Genomic DNA, 19,476 nt, shown 5'->3' with positions numbered 1-19,476 from the left:
GTGAAGCCATTTAGCCCAGGGCTTTCCTTTGTTGGGAGAAACTATGACTTCAGTGAATACAAAATAAGACTACATTTCTCTTTATAATCAGATGAAATATAATCCATCCACCATCCTGTCCATTAAAGATGCCATTCTCTCTCCCTGGATCCTCCCTCTCTTAACAACTTTAGGAACCCCACAATTTAAGAACCCCACAATGTTTAACAAATTGAGATGTGGAGGGGGATTGCCAGTCTTATACTTGTTTTAAAGAAGAAACACCAGAAACCTATTTAGTCCCCAGGAAGTCTCGTACTATTGACTTGCTGTTGCAGCCACTGCCACACAGTGTCACTAGTGGTACTGCCTGAAATGGGCAGCACCTGGCAGCACACAGCAATCCGAGGGATCTGAATCCTGCAACAGTGATCTCCAAACCCTTTGCTCAAGAACAACTCATAACTTTTGTTTAAACCTTTGCCCCACATGTTTTAGTTGACAGCTAAAATTATGGCCAAAATACAGTTACAAAGGATATAATTTGTGTCATATTATGAGTGTTGCCATTTTTAAAATAAAACTATGTTACCCAGAGCAATCTATACCTTCATTGCCGTCCCAATCAAAATTCCAATAACATTTTTCAAAGTGCTGGAACAAACAATCCTAAAATTTGCATGGAATCAGAAAAGACCCCGAAATGCCAAGGAAATGTTGAAAAAGAAAAACAGAGCTGGTGGCATCATGTTGCCCTATTTCAAGCTGTATTACAAAGCAATGATCACCAAGACAGCATGGTATTGGCACAAAAACAGACATATAGACCAACAGAACAGAATAGAGAACTCAGATATGGACCCTCCGCTCGATGGTCAAATCATCTTCAACAAAGCAAGAAAAAATATGCAATGGAAAAAAGACAGTCTCTTCAATAAATGGTGCTGGGAAAATTGGACAGCTATATACAGAAGAATGAAACTCGACCATTCTCTAACACCATACACAAAGATAAACTCAACATGGATGAAAGACCTCAATGTGAGACAGGAATCCATCAAAACCCTAGAGGAGAACATAGGCAGTAACCTCTTTGACATCGGCCACAGCAACTTCTTTCAAGATACTTCTCCAAAGGTTGGTGAAACAAAAGCAAACATGAACTTGTGGGACTTATGAAGATAAAAAGCTTCTGCACAGCAAAGGAAACAGTCAACAAAACAAAGAGGCAACCCACAGAATGGGAGAAGATATTTGCAAATGACACTACAGACAAAGGGCTGATATCCAAGATCTATAAAGAACTTCTCAAACTCAACATCTAAAAAACAAATAATCGAGTCCAAAAAATGGACAGAAGACATGAACAGACACTTCTCCGAAGAAGACATACAAATGGCTTACAGACACATGGAAAAATGTTCATCATCATTAGCCATCAGGGAAATTCAAATCAAAACCACACTGAGATACCACCTTACACCAGTTAGAATGGCAAAAATGGACAGGGCAAGAAACAACAAATGTTGGAGAGGTTGTGGAGAAAGGGGAACCCTCTTACACTGTTGGTGGGAATGCAAGGCGGTACAGCCGCTTTGGAAAACAGTGTGGAGGTGCCTCAAAAAATTAAAAATAGAGCTACCCTATGACCCAGCAATTGCACTCCCGGGTATTTACCCCAGAGACACAGATGTAGTGAAAAGAAGGGCCATATGCACCCCAATGTTCATAGCAGCAATGTCCGCCATAGCCAAACTGTGGAAAGAGCCGAGATGCCCTTCAACAGATGAATGGATAAAGAAGATGTGGTCCATATATACAACGGAATATTACTCAGCCATCAGAAAGGATGAATACCCAACTTTTACATCAACATGGATGGGACTGGAGGAGATTATGCTAAGTGAGATAAGTCAAGCAGAGAAAGTCAATTATCATATGGTTTCACTTATTTGTGGAACAGAAGGAAGAGCATGGAGGACATTAGGAGAAGGAAGGGGAAAATGAAGGGGGGAGATCAGAGGGAGAGATGAACCATGAGAGACTATGGACTTTAGAAACAAACTGAGGGTTTTAGAGGGGAGGGGTGTGGGGGGATGGGTTAGCTGGGTGATGGGTATTAAGGGGGTCACGTACTGCATGGAGCACTGGGTGTTATACGAAGACAATGAATCGCGGATCACTACATCAAAAACTAATGATGTATTGTATGGTGACTAACATAATAAAATAAAATTTAAAAATAAATGAATAAATAAAAAATAAAACTATTTCATCACTTTTAAATCGATCCAGTGCCATAATACCTACTATTTACCCATTTTTAAAACACATGAACAAGCCTTTTAACTTTTGAAGATTTTAAATCATTCTTCTTCACATGGAAATTATATTTCCATTCCACTTTCTTCAAAGAATTTTATCCTGGGGCGCCTGGGTGGCTCAGTCGGTTAAGCGTCTGCCTTTGGCTCAGGTCATGGTCCCAGGGTCCTGGGATCGAGCCCCACATCGGGCTCCCTGCTCGGCGGGAAGCCTGCTTCTCCCTCTCACACTCCTTCTGCTTGTGTTCCCTCTCACTGTGTCTCTCTCTGTCAAATAAATAAAATCTTAAAAAAAAAAAAAAAGAATTTTATCCTAATTTAACGTTTTTATATTTTAAAGTCTTCTATTGATAACTTTGTCATCCTTCTCTCCAATGACAATGTTTATAAATTAAAATATAAATTGTTCGTATGATCATATTACTTTAAATGTTTAAAACATCTTTTTTTAGATTGAGTTATCTATCACTACATTTACTATTGGTATAAAATTAAAAATTTGTAACATAATTATTAAATACAGTAGCTACCTACTATTGGTATAAAATTAAAAATTAATACAGAAGCTATTTTTTAATTGGAGAAGCATCTCTTAATGAGATGAATCATAAGAAAATTTCCCTGTGCTTTTTCACTTAAGATAAAAACATATATTGCTAAAAATTCATTAGTTCTGCATCTAAAACAAAATTTTGGACTTTGTTAGTAGCAAGTTGAACCACTAACCATTTTTAGAAATGAAATAAAATGAGAACTCACGTTCACAAGAGGAAATATTCATGATGAGATCTGATGAAATAGATTTTATATATTAATTGAATAATGCACACCATATCTGAAATAAATTTCATAGGTTTTCTCTAATGTATCTTAAAAATACATAACCCAGTAAAACATTCCAGTTAGTTTGGTATTTTCTTGTGCCTGAGATAATATCTGGAATATGAGAAAAGAATTTGTCACAATAAGTAGAAAAATCATATTTAATGTTCAGTAGCTTTTGAGGTGCTCTTCTGCTTTGTTCTCCTGAGGAACACAATCTTGACAATAGTCAAAGCTTTGAAGGAGCTGTGTTATTGAAAAATTGCCATTACTCCCACCGTCATCCTGACTTCTTTTATAAATATTCCTAATCCAGAATAACTCAATCTGAGCTAAAATACTTCCCTTCTGACATTGCATTCTTCACAGTTTAAAGGAGTCTGTATAAAACCGGGGAAGGCAGAAGCCCTCTGGGTGGGCCTGTAGCATCTTGATTAATCATTAAAAGAGTTTTGTCTTTGTTGCTCCTGGGCATCTCACTGTAGTAAGATTTGCAGTAGGTGACGTTTGCTTTCTTGGGAAACCTGCCACTTGTGAACACAGGACATTCTCGGGCATATAAATTTTGCAGAACACATGCATTTGAGATTTAGAAAATCTCATATAAAAGTTTCTGGGGACACCTTTAGGTTTATTCTCATTTAAAGACTGCTGTTTTGGAAGATGTTTGGGTTAGGGGAGGCCTCCCTTCCCTAGAACAGTCAGCTGTAAAGATTCCATGACCCCCTGTCCACTTTCACGGCATTCATTCTCTCCTTCCTTCTCTGCCCTTCCTCCTGCCCCACCTCCCTACTCACACCCTCCCCATGCATAGTCTTCCTCCTCCACCTCGCTCTCCCTGGCCCCCTCCCTCTCAGCCTCTAACGACACCACACGGGCCATCTGACCAAGGGGGCTAGGTCAGAAGTGGTCCATCATTAGACACATCTTGCTTTTGGAACTAGAGCTCCTATAAAGCCTTGGGAAGGGCTACTCACGTGGCATGCTACTTTCCTTTACTATTCTCTCAATGTTTACCCTTGAAACTAGGGCCTCCATGGTCCCTCGACAGCTGCCACTGAAAAGGGTCCAAAAGACAATGCAGAAGCCAGAGTGCAGCTCCTCCTAAGCTTGTTCCATGAGGCCTAGGGTGGATAAGCACCACAGGAGCCATGACCTCAGTTGCCTGATACCGTTCCAGCTGGTCCATCAAGGCGCTGAAAGTCCTCCCGACGGCCAATGCCAGGCCGGCCCACGTGTCGTGTCAGTCCTCACACCTACACTCTCGGCCGCAGCACCCTCAGTAGATCATCATGAAGAAGTAGTCTGGTGTCCATGGATTACCCAGTGTCTAGGCTATTCAGGCTTATTTATGATCACATGGATAGAAGCATGTGTTTTATATTTATGTAAAAATAGCTAGATGGTTTCTACTCAGCTGTTAAAAGTTTTTAGTTCAGCTAGTGGGAGTGTTAACTGTAGTGGACTAAGTACCCCCTCAAGACTTCATGTCTACCAAGTATCTCAGAGTGTGACCTAATTTAGTTATAGAAACACTGCAGATACAATTAGTTAGGAGGAGGTAACACTGGCTTAGGATGAGTTCTAATCCAATGGCCAGTGCCCTTATAAGAGAAGAGACACACAGAGAAAAAGGTCCTATAAAGACAGAGGCAGAGACTGAATGTACAAGCCAAGGAACAGTAGGAGCCACCAGAAGCTGGAAGAGGCAAGGATTTGCCCCTAGAGCCTTCAGGGGGAGCGTGGTCCTGGTAACATACTGATTTTAGAATTTTAGGTTCCAGAAGTGTGAGAGAATAAATTTTGGTCATTTTAATCTACACAGTGTGGGGTATTTCATGATAGTAGTCCTAGGAATCTACTACCCTGCTTGAGAGTGGAGGAATTCCCTCTTGTATTTTCCCGACTATATTTCTGAATTATCTTAATTTAACAGAGAAAGCATCAAGTATTTCAACAATTTTTTAAAGATTTTATTTATTTATTTGACAGAGAGAGACACAGCGAGAGAGGGAACACAAGCAGAGGGAGTGGGAGAGGGAGACGCAGGTTTGCCTGCGGAGCAGGGAGCCCGATAAGGGGCTCGATCCCGGGACTCTGGGATCATGACCTGAGCCGAAGGCAGACGCTTAACGACTGAGCCACCCAGGCGCCCCTCAACAATTTTTTAAAAAAATACTTTCAAAGAAGTACAGATACTTCCGAACATCATTGGAATAATATTGTAAACCAAATTAATACTGACCAAAATTCAATTTAATGCCCTGAATTTCAGGAACAGTTCTTTTACATAAAGTACAATTAATTAGCAGTTTTGTCAAGTGATCCTCTTAGTGTAGGGAGGACATCACTGTAATGATTTAAGTTCAGGAGTTTCTTGCGCAGTAGCATAATAATTACTAGAAGTAGACTGTATCCTGCTTGGGTAACTGGGAAATTGAAGGAGGTGATAACTGTTCCTGGCAGTCCTGGAGAGACAGATGCTAAAAGGCAGGGTCATTCCAGGAATGCAGAGGCTTGTTCCACAGGTAATGAGATGGGAAGTATATGGCGATAGGATGGCCTTGGACCTTGGAATTTTGGCTCAAGGTAGGAGGCTTACCAAGTCACCTGTCACCCATATGTAAAGGAACCTTGGCAAACCTCCCTTGTCAGTAAGCCCCTGCTTCTGGCACTGTACTGAGGATCACTCAGTTAGCCTACCCCACTAGGTCATAGAAAATAACTAAGAACCATTGCATGGAGAATGGGTCACTATAGAAGCCTTAAAAATGTGATGGTCAAACATATTATGTAACCATCCCTAAATTCAAAACCAAGGTGCATTCAAGAAGCATTCATCCAAATGTAAGCACACAACAATCAGTTATTCCTGGTTACTGCTAGACTTGATGCACAGAAAAAATGATCTCTCCTTGTGTTCCAAAGACATGCTTACTCTACTGAAACATCAACAGAGCCCCATAATAGAAGACGTGGAAAGCAGTGTAATTTTTCTTAAAAGATTAAAAGGTATAGAATGAAATTTTAAAATAGGGCTGATTAAAATGATGTAAAATATAAATCAGTCAAAATGATAAATATCAACCCAAAACTAATGAAAAGGAAGGGCTGTATGAATGGCACTAGAGATGGGAAGGAAGGAGGGGAAAACCCTAAACTGAGAGAAACGGACCAGGGAACTCGTGGACTGAAGTTAAGAGTGTCGAGATGGCCCAGGTAGGCTGGAGAAGGAACGCCTGCAAAAGACCCCCAGGGGAAGGACCTGCATCTGAGTGGTGGCAGTGGGAAGGGAGTCCGAGATGTGGAGAACTAAAGGCAGAATCCCAAGGAAGATGAGTCAACGGTGACAAGTAATTCAGAAAATTCACTGTCAAGGACTGGATAAGGGGCCATCAGAAGGTTATCAGGAAACCACCAACGGACGTCAGCAGGAATGTTTATGGGGCATAATGGGGTTAGGGTACAACAGATTCAGAAACAGAATTACATTTCAATGATCAATCTCCCTACTTTCCCCACCCACACTGCAAAAAAAAAAAAAAAATGATAGCTACACAACCTTTTCAACATGATTTTTTCTCCACTGAACATTATCCTTGAAGACTGATTTACATTCGCTGCTGTAGGATATTCCGTTGTATGAACCTAGCATAATTTATTTTCCTTATTCTTCTATTAATATACATCTAAGTTGTTTCTACTTCTTGTCAGTGCCAACTGTATGGCCATTAACCCCCTTATACATGTCTTCTTGAGCAGAGCATGTGAGTACCTCTGAGGTATATATTTAAACACAGAACTGCTGAATCTGAAGCACATACCGCCAGATATTCCTGAAGTAGTTGTACTAACATTTTCACCAACACTTCATCAGTAATGCCCTTCTTCCACATCACACCAATCTGAAGTATTTAAAATTGTTACTGGTGTTAATCTCATTGTTTTAATTGTAATTTTCCTAGAAAGATGAAGCATCTTATCCCTGTAAATGTATTCTAGCTTTCAGTATTTACTTGTCAAGATCCATGGAAAAGGTTTTTCAGATTTCAGTTGGAATTGAATTTGCCAGGCCCATCATAAGTAAGCAGCTGATCCCACAGTCTTTATAACCATTGCTGTCGCCACAGCAACTTAGCACCACAGCCACTTGACGTCCCAACACCTGCTTTCCACCTGCACTTCCTGTGTTACCTCCATCAGTGATAACTTGATGCTACTATATGCAATATGCCGGTGCCCCATTTCCTCTCAACATGCGCTTCTCAACATGCGAGCAACCTGATTCCAGAATTCCATTTGAAGATATTTTTCCTAAAGCAATTTACTTACTGTATTAGTCAAGGGCCTAGCAGAAAACAAATGACACAAAGTTGATAATTCAGGAGTGTTTGATAAAAAAACTATACAAAGTACGGTCAGGGCTAAGAGAAACAGACAAAGGATGGTGACTGGCACGAGGCGAACAACAGTGGGGAGACACCGCCACCCCTAGACCTAAATAGTAAGGGGAGGAGTAGTTACCAAAATCCAGGAAACTGCTGGAGCTACAGAAAAGGCTGCCCAATAGCATCTGTGGCTTTTGTCAAAGAAATGCAACCATCCCTTGGCAACCTAGCTGAGAGGAAGCCGGGTGACTCGTTGCCTCTCAATGGCCAAATGCAAGTGTTTGTCAGAGGACAAGACACTGATTATGTTGCCCTACAACTCAGCTTCCTGGAGCCCAGAGGAGGTTGAAAGAGTGAAGAGTAGAACTAGAGAAGCAAAATAAAATCCCCAGCAAACCCACATCCCATGTACTCAAGTTTCTTCATGCTCTAGAATTTTTCCTCTCCATCAGTACTCCAGAGACAGTATCAACAACAATCTATATCACTTTATATAAAGAGCATATTCAAATAGGTAAGAAACATCATGAATCCAATGATGAAAAGGGCAAAAGACATGAGAAGATTTTCACAAAGAAGGAGATTCAACTAAAACAGCTAGAAAATAAAATAGGAATATATTCCATTTGTTGACTATGAAATGAAAATTTTGAAGTCACCTGAAATACTGGGAGCATTTAGAATGAAAAGTTAAAACCATAAAAGGGTGAAGAGGTAACAGATGACTTAATGAATAGTAAGGAGTAACACACAAGATGGGTAGGTGTCATGCAGTGACATACATGCACAGCTGGAAACTGAAAATAGGGCACTGAAGACAAGAAAAAACAATGGCTAGAAAAGGCAGTGGAAATAAAAGAAAGAGAAGACCATGTTTTCTGGCTTCATAGTATGAAGATGGGGAATTGAGAAACTGCCCCTGAGAAAAGATCCAGAGACATGCAGTCCCAGGGAACACCCATTATTTTACATAAAACAAAGAGGAAGAGGAAAGGGGAGAGCCTACACTGGTGTTTCTTGGCAAAAGAACAGGAATGCCCACATGAATCAGGGCGGGAGTTATAAGAAGACAACAAGGAACAGTGATGGATTCAGTTGAAAGTAGGATGACTGTCCTGGGTGGTGCTGGAGATGTGGGAATGGGAGATTCATATGAATCTGTCTTCCATGATATACTTACACAGGAGACCAATTCCCTAACTAATGTCTGTATAAATCTTACTGGAATGAGTTCTCTTCTGTGAAATTCTTTCACAAAGCTAATTAACCCCATTCTGATGTTATTCAATGCATACACAGCTGTATCTGTATCTGCAGGGGATAGAGTAATTGGCAGGTAGTCTATCACTGGATGCTCATTGTTCTCACTAACCAGTTCCCCTGTAAAGAGACATACCATATACTTCGTAAGAAGGAAGAAGAAATAAAATTCCCCTAGGACTTGCAATTTAACAAATCACACCCTTCACAAGGAAGTAAGGTTCAGGAAAACCAAGGAGATATTTCTTAACCAACCTATAAAGCATTAGAAATAGCAGGATGGTTCCCAAAAGTGTATGTTCTGCCTAAGTTTTATTGGGTTTCTGAATTCCTGGAACCCATGATGTTGGTGTATTATTTAGAAAATACCCGAAGACACAAGTTGGCATGGAATCACATGCAAAAACTTCTGAGAATGGCTGAGTGATCTGTGACACCATGTGACATCAGGATGTCATAATCCTATTACATGACTGGAACACTTTTTAGGAACAGAAGAAAAGTATGAAATTATTTCTCAGTTGAGCCCAAGCTCTCTCTAAACATAAGCAAACTCCTGGTCCTTATAATTAGTCCCTTATCCTCAGACTCTACTTCTGCATGACAAATCTTAGCAGCTTAGCCTCAGGGGATTTCAGCCTTAGTCAGAAGTTCCCTTAAAGGCCAATTTATACCAATTCATCACCAAATTTCTTCCTTCCACGCCCAACCTGAGCTTCTTGCTTCTGTCCTATGGGGTCAGGTCCCTCTCTCTTGGAGCCCAAAGAAACCACTCCTGTTCCTGCTCCAGGAACCCGTACTTCTATCTGGTGACAATGGCCAGTGACGTAACCTTCACTGAGAAGCTCCTATTCCCATGTTTGTAATTTTTCATCGTGGGTCTTTTTCTCGTCATTTTCTTCTAACTTTGGACCTATTCCTTCATCAAAACCCCAAATTCGGCTTCCTCCCTTACCCCACCCAGTCTCAGCTCAGGGATCTGTTACATAACAATCCCACTCAGGGATTCACTATACACAGAGGGACAGATGAGACCAGCATGGCCTGGAGGGTAGGGAGATCTGCCAGAAAAAAACTTTCAGTTTTAGAAACAAAACTCCCGTTCACCCTCTACCTCCAATCTCCACTACCCCTGGGGCAGGCCAGGTGTGGGGCTAGATGCCCCACAACCACCACCCTCACCCCTGCCATAGCCATACCTCAGGGTACAGTGTACTCTGGGGAAAAACACTTCTTTTTGTCTGCCTCTTTTCCCTCCCTCCCTCCCTCTTCATTTCTACTAAATCCTACCTTGATAGAGCTGTCTGGGGGAAGGGACGGTTGGGCATGATTTGATTCTCTCTCTGAGCCTCATGCCCAGAGGAAATCACCTGGATATCATTCCCCACTCACTGTTCTTGGCTGTCCCAGGATGGAGCCCTAAAAGGACATCTGAAAACCAGCCTTCTCTCCTGGTGACAGTGGGGCTTAGTGTTTGATTGTATCTCACCCCTTCTGATTTTGTAGGAGGACATTACCTCTTTCAAGAGTGCAGAAGAAAAAGGTTCCTTTCATTTAAACACAAGGAGGTATGTCGTTTCAAGCCCAGAGTCTGTCTAACATACTACAGGTAGTGGATACACATACAGGTTCCTGAGCCAGCTTATCTGCCTGATATCTCACCTGTGCAATTCACTACCCATAGACACCTGAGCTTTTACTCAATTGCTCTGTGCTTCATTTCTGTCATCTGTGCAATGGGGATAACAAAGGGACCTGCCTTAATAAGTTGTAAAAGGTGTAAATGGGTGAATATCTATCACCACTGGGTAAAAGTCAAGTTTTTAATATGATTCTACCTGTGGAACATCATGTACATGAAGGGAATAAAGTTCCTGTGACAGCAGAATTAACCATGGCATTCAAAGAACACTTTGTCTCATTTTTTCTTACAAGCAGTTGACTATGATGTCCACTCCATGAATAAGAAGCTGGTATGCTAAAGGGCAAGCGACAGAGAAATGTCATGATTCTGGAGCTCAGATAACTTATTTTTGATTCATATTTATATAAAAAACTAGAATGCTGCCACAAAAGATGTTCCATGTTTTGATCCATCGTTCTTCCCCTTGTGAGCATGTTAACACTGCAAGGTAAATGAACTTCCCACCGGCCTTAAAAAACGGAAAATCTGGGACCAGCTGCAAGGGGGCATGGGTGGTAACAAGGAGGGCAGCTATCAAGGTACAGCCTTTAAGGAAAGGCAATAGATTCTTGTTCTCCACGTATTGTTGAGACACTGTATCTGTAGTGCTTTAGACAGAACTCGAGCTATTTTCCTGGTTATACAGAATAATTACTAATGAAATTGACAGGTTGAACTAGCCCTTTCAGAACTTAAGATAGAAAATATAAGCTTGTTCATTGTTGATGTTTGAAGTGGGCCTTAAAGACATCCACATCCAAGAGAAGATTTTTTCAAGGGTTATTTCCAGGTGGATGTGGCAGGGGCATGTGAGGAAGTTGTAATTCTATCCTCATTGGTATTAGAAAGACACTTACCTGCATTTCATAGGAGCCAATGACTACAGGTCTGCAGTTTTTTGCTGCAGGTAAGAAGGAAGTACAGTAATAGAACGCTCATGCTTTAATCTCATAAATATGTTGAGTTGATTCACATGATGGATAGCCTGATTAAGAAATCAAAAGCTGACTTGCTTGAAATACTGACCACAACGAGGGATAAAAACTGGCAGGAGAGAGCTATATATTCCGGAGCTCACTGTTCACCACACACAGGCTGACAGGCTCCCTGCCCACCTCTGCTTCCTCCAGGAACACAGGTATGTGCCCCCGGCTGCTCCAGCTCAGTAACAGGAATCACTTCTGAAAATGGTAATGGTGTGTTTTCTACCGTGCATCTATCTCAATTTGTGTGACTGTATTTTACTTATTCTGCCAGGGTAAAACTGAAACACCTCCATCTGATTTATCCTTTATCTAATTTATTTCTGATTAAACAGATGCTCCCATAGGTACACATGTGGTGAGGGGGAGAGTCTGTGGCACCCATAGAAGCCTAAAGGAAAAGGCAGAGAGGTGCCTCATGGGAGCTGGCTGAATCTTTGTGTTGGTGTCTGTAATAAAGCATTTTCTACCCAGGCCTAGTACTGCCAGTGACGGAAGAAAGATAAAGATGTTCTATTACTTTTTCACAGAAGTTTTTTTGTTTTTTTACATAGTAATTTCGATAGTCGTTTAATTATGAAATTAATACAGCTACATTGAAAGAGGCTTGAAAAGTAGAAGAAAGAAAAACTTCAGTTGCCAGAATCCCACAATCCAAATATAAGTCATTTCTTTTAAGAAAATTTCATTATGGACTAACCTTCCCTTCATTAAACTCATAAAATGAATCTGATGCTTTTCTAGGAGTTCCAGATCTCACCAAGGTCGCCATGAATTCACTCAGTGCAGCAAACACCCACTTCGCATTTGATCTGTTCCAACAGCTGAAAGGATCAAAAAAGGATGACATCTTCTACTCCCCTCTCTCCATCTCAACAGCTTTAGCCATGACCTACTTAGGAGCCAAAGAAAACACTGCATTCGAAATTGGGGAGGTAGGTTAGGTCTCGGCTTCCTACACGCTGACCAGCTTGGACAGATTTCTCTGCCGGCTTGCGTGCGGTTTGCCACAGATCTGCCTGTGTAGCACAGCAGGCTGAGCATGCGCTTCCGTGACTGGGTGAGCACAGAGGTGTAAGGGGCACATGCCCTCCCCAGGGCTCTGCGCCATTCGCTTCCTTATGCCTAGATTTCCCGATTGCTGGGATGAACTCCCACAATTGTACAACAAACAGAGGCAAGGCTTACAGGGAAGAGTAATGGGAGAAATGATGCACTGATTTAAATTCATGCAAAACATTTCATGCTTTCTCAGCAACGAATAATGACACAGGATTCTGTGAAGTGGCTGGTGATCAACCAGCTTTGCTGTGGTTTTTCAAGGAGCAAATGCTTACACTGAAGTTTTCTTTTTTTTCTTTGTTTAGTGTTTTGGTTTGGTTTTGGTTTTGGTTTGGGGGTTTTGTTTTGTTTGGATTTGGGTTCTTTCTTTTTTTCTTTTTTATTTATTTCCAGATCTTTTGAGCAGTTTTCTTATCCCACTTCCTGTCTCTTCCAGGTCCTTCACTTTAACGAAGCCACAGAGAACACAAAAGAAAGAACTACAACAGATCATGTGAGTCACAGAGACTTGGGTCTAGAAGGAAAATTGCATATCCAGGAGGGTCATACTCGAAACTGGGAATTTCAGATAAACTGTGAAAAGTTCATTTTTAGGGAAAATCTTAGGTAAAATAGATTGGACAGAGATGTATCTCATTTCATATTACACACTTATTTATTTCATACTTTTGTCTCCTGGGGGGAGATCAGCACTGTGCCTAAAGAGCTTCAAATTCCTGCTTTGCTGTTCACCAACGGGTAACATGAACAAGACACAACTGCTCTGAGGCACAGTGACCTCATCCCAGTAAACTGGGAGTAATAAAAGAATCTTCCTCAATGCATACAAACAAATACAAAACATTACAACAGTGCCTAGATTACTGGAAACCCTGATAAAGTTTATGTATTATTATTATAGAATAACAATAATTACAGTAATCACAACACTGTTGCTAAAATAATATAATTTTAATTAATACATAAATGGGATTAACACATCCGAGCACATTTTGGAAGATGATTAGATGAGATATATAGTTTATAGCCTTAAGGTCCAAAACTCTTAGCTAGCAAGTAGAAGGTTCTGGATTCACACAGGCCTAGGTTCAAAACTTGGCTCTGCATCTCTTTGGAAAGTTTATTTAATTCTGAGTTTCTTGTTTTCATCTCAATAGGATAAAGACTTAGAGATACCAATGTAAAGCCCTTACCAGGCACATGCTATTCCTACACTTAGAGTATGACCATCATTAGTGAAGAGCCATAGATCATGGTCAACAGGTCTTAGAAGAAATACAGTCTAAGAGTGTAAAGGGCGTCATGTCATAATGTAACTGAAATATACAAATTCAACATTATCATACTATTAATGGCTGTTAAAATGAAATGTGCCTCTAGCCCTTAAGGAGCGTAAGTTTAGCTGGGAAGCTTAACCTAACTATTTGTACTAATTAAAAGACAATCCAATGGCATAATGGTGCTGCATCTGTGTTAAAAAGTGAAAAGATTGGATTGTTTAGAGCAGGAAGAAAGAATTTCCTGGAGGAGACCAAACATAAGGACTCTGAAGAACATTTAAGTAAATCCACCAAAAATCAGGGAATAACAATGAACATCATCTATGGGACTACTGAATTTTAGCTTTGGATCTAACAGTTTACATGGGGTTAGTATTTATATTTACATTGACAGAGAATGCAATTAGCTTACTTTTTGATATTTGAAGGTTCAGAAGTTGGGAAATGTGCATCACCAATTTCAAAAGCTTCTGACCGAATTAAAGAAACCCACTGATGCATATGAACTGAACATCGCCAACAAGCTCTACGGAGAAAAAAATTATCAATTTCTTCAAGTAAGTTTCGTCTGGCCTGCCACATCTTTAATCTGAATCCTGGGTCCTATGTCCTCCAATGACCAAATGGGAGAGACTGAGGCAGATGAACCTGGCTGACCCGCAGGCAGAGCATTCACACAGGGTACAAGACTCCCTTGCCTCAATTAGACCAAATGAAGTGTCCTAGAACCTGACAATCTACCAAGATAAAGTGTGGGTTTAGGGATTACTTCGTAACCCAAGAGGAGGTTCCCATAGCAAAGGAAGTCATGAGATGCCCCCAATGATCTGACACCATTCAGTCACACAGTATAAATTTTGGTGGGCAATGACCCAGGAAATGTATGGCTAATGGGATACTGATTAGAGGGCAGGCTTGGAGAGTCTCTAAGGGAAGTTGGGAAAGTGCCAGGAAATACTGAATGCCCAGAATGGAAGATATAAGCAAAAGTGAGAACCCTGTGGATTGATAGTACTGCTGAGGAATCCCAGAAGCACACCATCTCCTTTGGAGCATCATGCTTTGCAACTTGCAAACCACAGCCTCTTCTGCCCCAGTCTATGTCAGAAGGTATTGCCTTTCAAAGACCTCAATCTTGTGCCAGCCTATACTTCCTTTTCACATTACCCACATACTAACTGTATAAAATATGCGTGGGCAAGAAAAAGTAAATTTCTTCAGGGTCTAGATTCCTGTACTATATTTTGTCAAGATTGAAGATAACTAACTTGGGAATACATAATTACAGATAAACTACTCTTAATTCCTCCTTTCTTCCTTCCCACATCAAAGGAATACATGGATAATGTTAAGAAATTTTACCTAACCAGTGTGGAATCTGTTGATTTTAACAATGCTGCAGAAGAAAGTCGTAAGAAGATTAATTCCTGGGTGGAAAGCCAAACTCATGGTAGGGTATGAGAGATGACCCATAAAAAGCACTTTGAGTTCCTGCTGTGTGTAAAACCTGTTCTTGACACCATACGGGGTACCAGTGGGGTGGGGGAGGAGGCTTTGCACACAGGCTGGAGGAGGGCACTGCAGATGATTGAATGGTCCGGGTAAATGTGGAGAGCAACAACGAGAACCCAGGAGGTATAAAAGAAAGACAACTCCAAAGAAACACAGCTGGCAATCTGTGTTTGCTCATAGCCATAGATGGCAATACCCCTGTGGCTCCCAAGACTCTGCTCAGACCCCATCTTGGGTTCACATCCTTTAAATTCTCAAAGCAGAGAATAAAGAGAAAGATATCCCAAGGAGTGTTGTCTGACAGCACAGGGCATGTATTTCAGGTGATAGAGTTCATGCCATTTGTCCTAAAGAACAATCAAGCCCTATTTCCTCAGAGTGGTAAGCCCAAAGCTGAAAAAACAGAAAGGAAGGGAGGAAGGGAGGAGTGAAGAATGGAAGTGTAGAAGAACTCCAGGAGGGAGGGAGAGTAGGAATGGATTTGCTACAAGAGTAGCTGAAATCACTGTATCCATGTTTTGTGTGAGATGACTGAAGTCACCCAAAGACAGAGAATCTGAACACCTTTCCCACGACAAGAAGGGGTGTCTCCAGCAAGGATAACTCCATCAAGCTGGTGCCCCAAGGAAAGCTGCACCTGGAGAATTATTGCTCACAGTCCCTAAAGTGGTGACTTGTGTGAAAAATTAATGATCCATTGTAACTTTCAAAGCATCTTCCAGACAAACCACTTGTACTTTCACAGCAGACCTTTGATTTTCTTTTGCAGAAAAAATCAAAGATCTGTTTCCCAAAGACTCTCTTAAGTCTGCCATTCTGGTTCTGGTGAACGCCGTCTATTTCAAAGGACAGTGGGACAATAAATTTGATAAAAAGAACACTGTGGACAAAGAATTTTGGCTGAACAAGGTATTGTAATTTACTTATAATAATGTAACACACTCATAAATGGAATGTTAAATTTATATGTTTAATTAAACATAAATTTAATTAATTAAATGTTAAACTCATCTGATAGCATATACAACAGCAGGTAGAAAATAAAATTTGTCATGGTTGTATTTTCTTCTTGTTTTATATTTTTACTTTATTTAGATAGGAATACTCAAAGAAACTCTTGCTTCTAATTCATAAATTTCCCACATCATCTCTTAGAAGGAGGATTTGTTTGGCATCTCAATAGTATTATCTTCTTTTGACTAATGCCTCACTCGGCATTTGTCACATTAATTACTGCAGGATACAAGCAAACCTGTGCAAATGATGAAACAATCCAACGTTTTTAAATTCACCTCACTGGAGGACATGCAAGCCAAGATCCTGGAAATACCATACAAAGGCAAAGATCTAAGCATGATATTGCTGCTGCCAGATGAAGTAGATGGTCTGCAGAAGGTAAAATCTTGTACCTCCAATTCTTCCTATTTGCCTGATCTCCTAGTAGTACAATGTTTGTGTGGGCTTTCACTAAAGCAAGGTTCACAGATTGGTGGTGGTGGCTGACAGAGTTCAAGTACAGTTTCTTCTCTGCATAGTTTCTTCTCTGCATACAGCCTAAAAAAGAACTGTTAAGGAGAATCTGGTATCCTGCATGTTCCAAAAAGTAAATATCTTAAATATCACAGTGTCATATGGAAGAATATACAGAAAATCTCAACATCACAGGTCCCATTAATATTCTGATGAAACTATGGAATGTCAGTTCAGAAGAAACATACCTAGGCACACACATTAATATTTTGCAACCATAAGAACTTCTAATATATTCCAATCTATTCATTTGAAGATGAGGAAATGAACATTCATATGTAGGTGACACATGGAAATATTTGCAAGCTCACTCATAAACAAAACAGGCAAATTAAAATAACAAAAGGTACATTTTAAATATCAAATCACAGTGGTTTTGTAGACAATAGACAAACAGATTTATCTTGATGCCTAATTTTCAATTTGGAAGTATTCTGTCCCTAAGAGCTCAAAAGTCATTTGGAGCCTCATTGCTCAGAGTGGGGGGAAAAAAAGTATGTGAAGGGATTATAATTTTCCTCTTAAAACTGTTATAATAAAGTTAATATATAAATATACCAACAACAGTATCGGGCGCATTAAGGACATTACGAACACTGCAGCTTCCAAAGACTTCAAAAGCCTGATCATGCTGCTAAAGTCACAGTGAACTTGCCTCACCCAAAATAGATATTGTAATAACAGTGAGATTTGGAGATCCTCAGGGAAAGTAATACAGCAATACATGTGAAGGTCATGACAGTGTTCATACTTCAGCTCAGCAATCCTCATTATCAATGACATCCTGGGATTTTAACCTAAAGTAACTAATCCAAAAAAGGCAAAAGCTTTTGGACAGAAGTGGCTCAAAATATTGAAAAATTCAAAATTTTGGTGCATCTTTGTATTACTAATAGTTTAACTTAGGGACTGACACATAGTGAACGCTTAAAAATATTAAGTAAAAATATATACATTGAATATCAATTTAGTAGTAGTATCGTGTAACAATTTAAACTTGATTAGAAAAATATATATCTGTATAAGAAATGTTTACAAGTGGGTCAAGCAAGAAAAAGGAATAAAAGTAGTGCCTACACTATAAAAATTATTTAAATTAGGGTGTACAAAATTATGTACACAAGGATAGTAACAAGAGAAATCCATTTGAAAAAGAAGCATGTCATATATGGGGATTGTAAAAAATAGAGATACATAGTTCATCTCTTACAAAATAACTTTATTTAATAATTCTGTTGTATATACATATATGTGCATATATACCCATATAAACACATATATAGATATTTGTGCATATTTATGCACATATATAAATATAACACAGACATGAATATATAATACATTTTTCAATTGTATAATATCTATTTATGACTGTGTTATTTTTGCCTGCTCGGATAAGATGTGACAAACTGAATCTTCTGCATTTGCATTTACTGTTTAAGTAAAAGTTTTCTACAATTCGATCCAATGTTAAATCGTGTTTGACATCAATGAGAATCACGTCAGCTGTTCCTTTTTTTCATTGCCATAGCTTGAAGATCAACTCACTGCTGAGAAACTAATAGAGTGGACAAGCTCACAGAATATGAGCAATGCCCATGTGGATTTATACTTACCCCGGTTCAAAGTGGAAAAGACCTATGATCTCAGGGACACACTGAGAGCCCTGGGGATGGTGGATGTCTTCAGTACACAGAGAGCCAACCTCTCAGGCATGTCAGGGAGGAAGAATCTCATGGTGTCTAAAGTCATACACAAGTCCTTTGTGGAGGTGACTGAAGAGGGCACGGAAGCCGCAAGCTCCTCAGCAGTAAGTGTCCATCTCACATCAGCACCGACTTATTCTTTTCACTGCGATCACCCTTTCCTGTTCTTCATCAAGCACAATGAGACCAACAGCATCCTCTTCTTGGGCAGAGTCTCTTCCCCTTAGATGCAATCAGCCTGCCACTACTAAGGAGGAAATTCACAGTTGTTCCAGTACATGGATTGCTGGAACAACAGATTCTCTTTAATTCTTTTTCCAATCCAATCTCATAGTCACTAAGAATGTAATGGCTGAAATAGTATGTCTGTCTATCTCTCCCCTTCTGCAAACACATGTAAATCTATTTCATCTCCCAGTGATAATTCCCCTTTGGACAAAATGTTCAACATAAGATAAAAGGATATTTTAACACTCTATCTTCTACTAAATTTGAAATCATATCACCTATTTCAAAAATCATACCTACTATTCAAACTTATTAACTTAGATACCCTCATTTATTTGAATTCAGGTGATATCTGGAATGCTTACATGTCTAAATTTCTTTTATGAAATACATTATCAATAAAGCAATTACTTATTCATATTATTTGTTGCTTTTCCTTTTTCTCTTTTCAATGAAGTATAAGTGGCCTACCACACATAGGAAAGACAAATTAGAAATATATTGTCATATTTAAAAGAAAATTCAAAGTAGGAGCAGAACATCATGAGGCTGATGGTAGGTTGGTACCAGACAACAAAAGGCTCTGTAGCCCATGTTAACAACTTCCTCTTTTATCCTAAAATAAATCGTAAGCCATTATAGGTTTATTTGTTATTTGTTTTCCAAAGAGGAGAATGAGATCATCATATCTGCATTTTTAAAATACACTTCTGGCTATTAT

The 19,476-nt window shown here is 39.8% G+C and overlaps 2 protein-coding genes across 3 annotated transcripts in view; one reads left to right on the top strand and one right to left on the bottom strand.

Moving 5' to 3' along the window:
• Window positions 1-14,227, bottom strand: part of SERPINB11 (serpin family B member 11) — a 59,718-nt gene extending 45,491 nt beyond the window's left edge. The window contains exon 1 of the mRNA XM_027576356.1: window positions 14,192-14,227. The gene's annotated coding sequence lies outside the window, so the exon portion shown is untranslated. The remainder of the gene's footprint in view (window positions 1-14,191) is intronic.
• On the top strand, window positions 12,208-18,754 carry SERPINB3 (serpin family B member 3). Of its 2 annotated transcripts, none has more exons than XM_027576359.1 (7): window positions 12,208-12,372; window positions 12,936-12,992; window positions 14,208-14,336; window positions 15,112-15,229; window positions 16,061-16,200; window positions 16,594-16,686; window positions 18,353-18,754. In XM_027576359.1, the coding sequence occupies exons 1-7, from the start codon at window positions 12,208-12,210 to the stop codon at window positions 18,752-18,754; spliced, it is 1,104 nt and encodes a 367-aa protein (XP_027432160.1). The 2 variants fall into 2 exon arrangements, with proteins under 2 accessions (XP_027432160.1, XP_027432159.1); XM_027576358.1 differs by having other exon boundaries at window positions 16,531-16,686.
• The last annotated feature ends 722 nt before the right edge of the window (window positions 18,755-19,476 follow it).

Source organism: Zalophus californianus, chromosome 14, assembly GCF_009762305.2.
Source record: "Zalophus californianus isolate mZalCal1 chromosome 14, mZalCal1.pri.v2, whole genome shotgun sequence".
NCBI lineage: Eukaryota > Metazoa > Chordata > Mammalia > Carnivora > Otariidae > Zalophus > Zalophus californianus.
Note: the sequence above shows the minus strand (reverse complement) of the source record. Positions and strands in the feature narration are given on the sequence as shown.